General features: G+C 52.4%; 1 protein-coding gene across 2 annotated transcripts in view; it reads left to right on the forward strand.

Moving 5' to 3' along the window:
• IFI6 (interferon, alpha-inducible protein 6) overlaps nt 1-2,889 on the forward strand; it is a 4,119-nt gene extending 1,230 nt beyond the window's left edge. For both annotated transcript variants that reach the window (XM_006777473.2, XM_015557309.1), the window contains exons 2-5: nt 465-556; nt 1,367-1,438; nt 1,519-1,668; nt 2,667-2,889. In XM_006777473.2, the coding sequence (XP_006777536.1) occupies nt 487-556; nt 1,367-1,438; nt 1,519-1,668; nt 2,667-2,776 (402 nt within the window). In that variant the 5' untranslated portion in view covers nt 465-486 and the 3' untranslated portion in view covers nt 2,777-2,889. The remainder of the gene's footprint in view (nt 1-464; nt 557-1,366; nt 1,439-1,518; nt 1,669-2,666) is intronic.
• Nucleotides 2,890-8,174: the final 5,285 nt, after the last annotated feature.

The following is an 8,174-nucleotide window of genomic DNA, read 5'->3' on the forward strand; positions in this document are numbered from 1 at the left end:
TGACAGATAATGTTCTAAGTGCTAGGGAATAGTGATGAATAGTTTCAAAACTCACAGTCACCCTCTAAAATAGGCTCTATTAATAACCCATCTTAGGGATAAGCAAATCGAGACCCAGAAAAAGTGCTAGTATCCTTCCCGAGGTCAGGCAGGCAGTGAGGACAAAGTCAACAGAAACCAGGGCAGGGATACTAGCTGACATCATTGAGCATGCGCCACGTGCCAGGCACCTTACCCGAAGAGGGTCCCTCACTGCTTCTCAGGACCAGCGGGTGAGGCAGGAACATCACTGCTCCTGTTGCAGAAGAAACGGACATCCCGCAGGTCCTGAGAGGGGCCCTGGGCTCAGTCCAGAGCACTTCGCTGCCTTGTATGGACTCTTCCTCCAATCGGAAAGGAAGACAGCCTGGAGGGTTTGGCTCAAAAATGGCTCTGGATCATCTCTTTCCTCTCCCCATCCCCAGGTCCAGCGACAAAGCCGCCACCATGCGGCAGAAGGTGGTATCGCTCTTGTTGTGCTACCTGCTCCTCTACGCCTGCGGGCCGGTGGAGGCAGGTAAGGATCCTGGGGCAGAGGAAGATCGCGGCAGAAAGAAGGGGAAAGTTTCAGGATCTTTACTTTAGAGCAGTGGTTCTCAACCTTCCTAATGCCGCGACCCTTTAAATACAGTTCCTCATGTGGTGGTGACCCCCAACCATAAAATTATTTTCGTTGCTCCTTCATAACTGTAATGTTGCTACTGTTATGAATCGTCATGTAAATATCTGATATGCAGGATGTATTTTCATTGTTACAAATTGAACATGATGAAAGCATAGTGATTAATCACAAAAACAACATGTAATTATACAGTGGGGCCTTGAGTTACGAGTTTAATTCCTTCTGAGACTGAGCTCGTTAACTCAAATTATCGACTCAATGCAAAAAATCGGCCGAGAGGCAGCTGGTATCTCAAAAAACTCGTTAGTCGGGACACTCGTAAGTCAAGGCCCCACTGTATATGTGTTTTCCGATGGTCTTAGGTGACCCCTGTGAAAGGGTCATTTGACCCCCAAAGGGGTCGCGACCCACAGGTTGAGAACCGCTGGTTTAGAGGTTCAGGCATGCCTCTGAATGAGAAAGCTATTACAATGGACAGTGCAGGTTTGTCGTGGCCAGAGCCCCAGATTCGAATCCCTAATCGGTCCATTCCTCCATTCTAACATTTATTCAGTGCCAGTTATGCGCCGGGCACGACGCCTTAGGAAAAGTCTCTCCGAAATAGGAGGATGGTGGTCCCCAGCTCTGTGGGTGTTCCTGGGCATCAGGCACAGAGCAGGAGACTCTGCTCCCCACTGCACTCCACTTTGTCCGCTCTCCCCACAGGCCAAAGGAAAGACTCGGAAGACAGCGACTCCGGAATCTGGGGCGCGCTGCCCTACATGGCGATCGGAGCAGGTGGGTCTGGAAGGTGGGAGTTTGACAAGGTGGGGCGACCCCAGACCCGGGCGCTCCCTCACTGTCTCCTCTTCCTCCAGGAGCCCTGGCCTTGGGGCTGCCCGCTCTGGGCTTCACGGGCACTGGTATCGCTGCCCACTCGGTGGCCTCCTGGCTGATGAGCTGGTCGGCCATAGCGAACGGGGGTGGCGTGCCCGCTGGAGGGCTGGTGGCCACGCTGCAGAGTTTGGGTGAGTTGGGGGCCAGGCCCTGGAGCAGACACCAGGGCCACAGGTCGTCTCTCTATTTACTATTCCGAGTCCTTTCCGCAGGCCAGCTCAGCTCTCTGAAGTGCGTGTTCTTATAAGCCCCATCATACAGTGGGTGAATTGAGGCACCGACTGATTCTGTCTTTTACTCCCAGCTGGCTTGCACTGGAGCCAGGATTCAAACCCAGACAGTCTGATTGCTGGCTTTCAAAGCAAGCCTCAGTTTTCCTCATCTACTAACCAGGACAATATTCCTCAATTTAACATTTTATGAATCTGCTCATTCTCAAACACCCAGAGGGGAACAGCTCACTTCAATCTCACACCAGTTCTGGTCTTGACTTGAGTTTCTTGAACACCATGAAGGGGATTGATACAGAGCTCAGAATGATCCTTCTAAAAATTTGGCATTCATTCTATCTCTATGAATCTCTCTTTCTCCCCCCCCCCCTTCACCCTTTTCTTTCTCCCCACTCTGCCTTTCTGAGCCCTCCATCTTCTCTCAGTTCTGGATGACAAAGCCCAATGGACCAGCCCAGAGGAACAGAGCCCTTCTCAGGAGGGCAGTGGGGAACACAGGCCAGGCCATACCCCAGCAGTGGGAAGTAAGGGGCTTGGGCAGGGCTAGCAACAGGCCAGTGTTATGAGATGGCTGTCCTCTCTTACTTGTGAGCCCTCCAGCACCCACAGAGGGGTCTCCACAAAGGTGGCTGCTCTTAGCATTATTAATATCACGGAAGACATGAGGAGAATGAGTTGTTATTTTGACTTTTTTTCATCTCTGAAACACAGCTCTGATTTGAGGTGGTGGGTTGGGAGGAGGGGGAAATAATACTCACTTTGCAGAAGTCCCCTTCCCTCTCAGGGCCACTGTTTCTCCATCTGAAAAAGAGGTTGGACTTGACCATTGGTTTCCAGACTTTTGGATTCCCAGGCCTGATGCCTGGGCTGCGCGTGACCTGGCTGTACTTGCTTTACAGGGGCTACTGGTGGTGGCAGTGTCCTCATGGCCAACGTTGGTGCCGCTGTAGGCTATGCTGTCCACAAGCAGATCGACAACAAGGGGGCAGAGGAGGAGGAGGAGGAGTGAGCAGCTTCCAGGCCACCCATCCCCCACCCTACTTCTCCCAGGTGAAGTCCAGAGCTCTCTCTGTGACACTCGTCAACGACCAGGTGAAAAAGAGAATAAACTCTCAGAAAACACTTCGTCTTGTGAGTCATTCTTCCTAGGAGAAGCCCAACAAGATCTGGGTCTGGACTGCCTCATCCACACACCCCACCCTCCCTTCTCCCTAAAGCCAACCACAGCTCCTGAAACACCCCCAGCTGATTCTGTCCCTGGACCTCGGCATGTGCTGTCCTTTCTGCCTAGAATGTCCTCCTGAAGCTCATAACCCAGAGCTCAGACATCCCTACCCTGAGACTCCTTCCCAGCAGAGCTGCCTGCTGCCCGGCACGCTGTGAATGCTCAGGCTGGATGTCGCAGTGGCCAGGGAGGCAGAGCTCCGTTTAGTCTCAGTGAGAGAAGCTTCCAGCTCCTTCTCTGATTTGGCAGAAACGTAGAAACCAGATCCCTGTTCTCTGAAGCAGCACCAGAGTGGTCTACCTCTGGTGGAGAACAGAGGGCCAGATTTTTGCTTTGAAGAAAGTGTGTTAGCAGCAGCTTTTGGAGGGCTCAGAAGGCCTCCCTTCCCTCAGGGAATCTGGGATAGGGCGGGCAGTTTGCATCTGGAGCAGATGCCTCTGAGTGGGAAGGGAAGGCCAGCCCAAGCCTGTGGGGAGATTTGAAGTTTGGGGGCAGAGTGCAAGGACCCAGGCGGGGGGAGGGCCAGGAGACCTTAGAAATCAAATGTCAGTCAAGGTAGGGCTGGTTCTATCACTAATGGAAAAAGAGAAAAACGCTGTGGTCCTGGTCTATGAGTGGGCAGCAGCCTCAATGCCAGCCCACCCTCCAGGGAGATCTGCACCCCTGGGAAGTAGCCACATGGGAGTCACAATATCTGGTGATTCACAAAAGGGCCAAGCCAGCTGTCCTCATTTCTAATCCAGAAGTTCTTCCATTAAGAATGTGTATGGACGGGTGGGGAAGAGCACCATCCTGCTTCCTCCTGTCCCCGGGTCCAATGCCACCTCGGCCGATGGTTGCCTCAGGTGGCTTGCCCCAGACCACCGGAGCAGCACAGTTTGTGGAAGAGTTGCATAGGTGGGACAGGCACCCTCCTGCACCTCAAATATTGTCTCCATGGCTTGTATCCAAGAGCAGAAACTGGGCTGAGTCCCTGGGCCTGCTACCATACAAGCCTGAGCAGAGTCCTGCCTTGGCTAGAGCCATCCATGGGAGGTGGGGGGAGCGATAGAGTGGACTTCTGCCCACAGAAGGAGGTACAGTCTCAAGCATCACACTGTGCTGAGGCCTATTAATTGCACCCTAGTTTGTCTATAGGGATGAGATCCCAGAGACAGGTACGTGTCCTTCAGCCCCTTCAGGGAGGGCACTGTATCTAAGTTATCCTTTTCCCCTAGTTCCCAGAATAGACCTGGCATACAGTTGGTGCTCAATATATGTGAGCAGAATTGAACCTCCACTTCCATCCACCTGTCCCTATGCCTTCCCCAATCTTCATGGGAAGGAGTGAATGGAATTCTGGTTCTTTCCTTGGAGTTCCCCTGATAATACCCACTGTCACCACATGCAGACCTAGGGGAGGAGGTCCTGCACCCCCTTTAACACTGTGGTCCAAGTAAACACAGGCCCCTTACCTTTTACTCAATCTTCTCTGACACACATGAGTTTCAGAGGAGGCCGTGGAGCATAGCAGTCAGGAATGTTCATCTGGAGCCCTGCAGACCTTGGTTCAGTTCCTGCCCCGTGTGCCCTAGTGCAGGTTTCTTCACCTCTCCGTGACTCAGCTTCCTCCTCTATAAACTGAGAGTGGTAATAACACCTGTCTCACGGGGGTTTTGTTATGAAATTAGGTGAACTAGTGAACAAAGAGAGTCTAGCATGGTGCCTGGCACATAGTGAGCGCTCTGTTAATGTCAGTGACTGTTATGATTAGGACTTGCATAAAACAAGGAGGAAATAGCCAAATGCCTACTAGGAATTAGGTAATTTAACTTTGGAGTCAGGATTTATTCTCTGGGGCTCACAGACTCTGTTCTGCCTTTCTCCCAAGGGTGAGTGTCCTCCACTTATTCCCGTGGCATCTTATTCCCTTGAATAGCATCACGGCTAAAGGAAGATGGACAACTCTGCCCCCCCATTTTAGATCCGAGGCCTCAGCAGTTCTCAGGCTGAATGACATTGAAATGACCCATCTTTATGGGGAGGTTCCACCTACTCCAGGGTCTCTTCGGGCCTGTGCAGGTAACTCCTTGTCTTCGTTCTCCAAACATTTACTGGGCACTCAGTCTGTGCTAGGCACCGTGCCAAATGCTGAGGACACGACAGTGGTAGAGACCCGGTTCCTACCTCCTTGGAGCCCACAGTGCACGAACTGAGAGCCCTCACAAGCATCTACGACCCCCACTTCTCTCTCCCTGTCACCACCCCCTCATCCCCATCTCCTTTCACCTGCCGTGGCCCTTGTCAGCCTCACAGCCCACAGTCACCTTGTCTACAAAGTATGAGGCAGAAGGATGAACGCAGCCAGAATTCACTAATGCAACAAGTCAGGAGATGCTAATGCACTTTTAGACTCCTCCTTGGCGATGGCCTTCAGAAAGACACACAGTGGAGTCTTGGCCCCGCTCCAGGGTGGGGTGCCTCAGGCAGGCTACTTATCCTCCCTGAGTCCCAGCTTCTTCCTTGCTTTTGCAAACCAGTGGGGCTGGATAGCATATTCTCCAGGACACTTCCTCCTCTAAAACTGCTGAGCCTGAAGCACATCCTTCTGAACCCCCCCTGGCCCTGTCAGATCCCAGCCCTCGGAGAGTAGATTTTATTTTTGAAGCTGACGAAAGCAATCTGGTTGCCAACTTTGGGACTAAGGTGGGCGATGGTGCTGAGAAAGGCCATGTTTGGTCACAAATGAGGGTGACTAGAAACGAGCAGGGTACTCTGGGACCACACCCTAAGACAAGTCTGAAAATAGATCCATCTGTGTGGCTGACTTGGTGGAAAACAATGCTGAGGTCCCCTGTCCTCATCCTTTCTCCCTGGGCCTCTATGTCCTCGACCAGCAATTTTCAAACTGGGTGCCACGGCACATGGATGTGTTGCAAGAATTTTTAAGACATGCAAAACCTGATTATTTAGTCAGGGGTACTGACCTTTTATCTCTCAGATTGTCACCTTTTTTAAAAAAAATGACAACAGCCAACACGCCAATAGCCGTCTGATGTGACTGATTCAAAATTATACCTAATTTTTTTGTCAGATCAGCAAAAAATATATATATTTCAGCAAAAAATATAATTTTTGGTGTGCTGCAGAATGTTCTTAATCACTTTCTGTGTGCCATGAGATGAAAGAGGTTGAGATCGCTCTCCTAAACTACAAAACGGAGGAGGGCAAGAGTTGGATTCTCATCTAGACCTAGAATGCCTTTCTTGAGTGCTCAAGTTAGAACTGACATGCTCTTTTTTTAAAAAAAATATGTACTTATTGATTTTAGAGAGAGGAAGGGAGAAGGATAAAGAGATAGAAACATTGATAGGCTGCCTCCTACACGTCTCCACTGGGGATGGAGCCCACAAGGCGGCCATATGCCCTGACCCTGGAATGAAAAGAACCAACCACGGAACCAACTGTGACCTCCCTCCTGGTTCATGGGACTATGCTCAAACACTGAGCCCGCCCACTGGGCTGTTTTTTGTTGTTTGTATTCTGTTTTAATCCTCACCCGAGGACAAACTCCGGAGAGGGGAAGGGAGGAAGAAGGGTGAGAAGAGAGAGATCCATGTGAGAGAAGAGCACTGGCTGCCTGGCCTTCCGTAAGCGCCCCGCCAGGGGACCCGAACCTGAAACCCTACCTTCCAACCACACCGGCCAGGGCTAGAGCTGTCATGCTCTTCAATAAGACCCCTTTATCTAGTGATTTATTTTATTTTATTTTTTAAAAAAAACATATTTTCATTGATTTCAGAGAGGAAGGGAGAAGGAAAGAGAGAAACATCAATGATGAGAGAAATCATTGATCAACTGCCTCCTGCACGACCCACATTGGGGATCGAGCTTGCAGCCCCCGCCAGGAATCGAACTGTCACCTGGGTTCACAGGTCGAGGCTCAACCACTGAGCCACGCCGGCCGGCTGGGCTTCTTTTACTCTTTAAAGTCCTCCCTGGCCCCTAAGACCCTTGAAAGTCAGCTCACTGCCCATCCTGGCAGGCCTCCCACACTTCCATGGTGCTATGTGCTGGTGTGGCCACCAGGTGGCAGTGCAGTCCCACCCTGGGCTCCTCCTCAGCCTGCACCATCCTTGCGCAGCGCCACAATTGCCGACAGCCCTCCCTGGGTCAGGCCCTATCATGGATGCTCGAGCTGGAATGAGTCCAACCCTGGCCCCGTCTGCGCAGGAGCTCCCGAAGCTCACGACAGCGGCCAATCCGGAGACACTGCCGGGTGTGCCCTCTCCTCTCCGGGATCTCCAAACTCCTGAGCACAGCATTCCGGACCTCCTCACCTGCGGGGCCACCGCCTGTGGCCAGGCCTGAGCCACAGGGATGATCAGGAAATGAGGGAAGCACTTCACAGGCATATGACACTTGGCTGCGCAGCAGAGGGTGATGCTAGGAGCAGGGCGTCCCTGGACCCAGCCTGGAAGAAGACCGGGGCCTGCAGAGGGCTTGGTCAGCGGGAGTGGGAGGGAGCTGAAGCAGAGGAGGCCTGTGGCTTCCTGTGAAGAACTGAAGAGCCACTTCCTTTCAGCAGATGGCCGTGGGGGAGGGGCGAGGATTAGGAAGCAGGGGCTTTCGGGCTGCGGGGTGTGCAGAGGGGGGTGGGGGGTGGGAGGAAGGGAATCCCAGGAAGGTCCCACAGTGATAGCCAGAGGCCCTTCTCGTTCCCTTCTCTCTGGAGTCTCCATGGAGCAGGCAGCCCAAACAGGCAAGGTCACACCCTTCTTAGGTGCTGTGAGGCCACAGAGAGGAGAGTCAGGTTAGGCAGGCTCATTTGTATAGGCCAGTAAAGCAATGGAGCCATGCCCTGGCCAGGTAGGTCAGTTGGTAGGAGCATCGTCCCAATATGCCCAGGTTGTGGGTTCGATCCCCGGGCAGGGTACATACAAGAATGAAGCAATGAATGCATAAAAGAGAGAAAGAAATGGAGCCTTGGTTACTCCAAGAAGCAAGCCCAAGTACCTAGCCCCAAGTACCCAAGTCCAAGTCCCCATCCATCCTCAGAACCCAGCCCCAAGTTCCCAGCTCCTAGTGGGGTGTCCAGTGCCCAGGCAGAGGTTGGCAGGGGCCCAGTGGCTCTTCCATTGCACAGGAGAGTGGCCCTGCAAGAGAGTTGGCTCCAAATTATTGTCCCAGGATATATTTACTG

Source organism: Myotis davidii, unplaced genomic scaffold (assembly GCF_000327345.1).
Source record: "Myotis davidii unplaced genomic scaffold, ASM32734v1 scaffold149, whole genome shotgun sequence".
NCBI lineage: Eukaryota > Metazoa > Chordata > Mammalia > Chiroptera > Vespertilionidae > Myotis > Myotis davidii.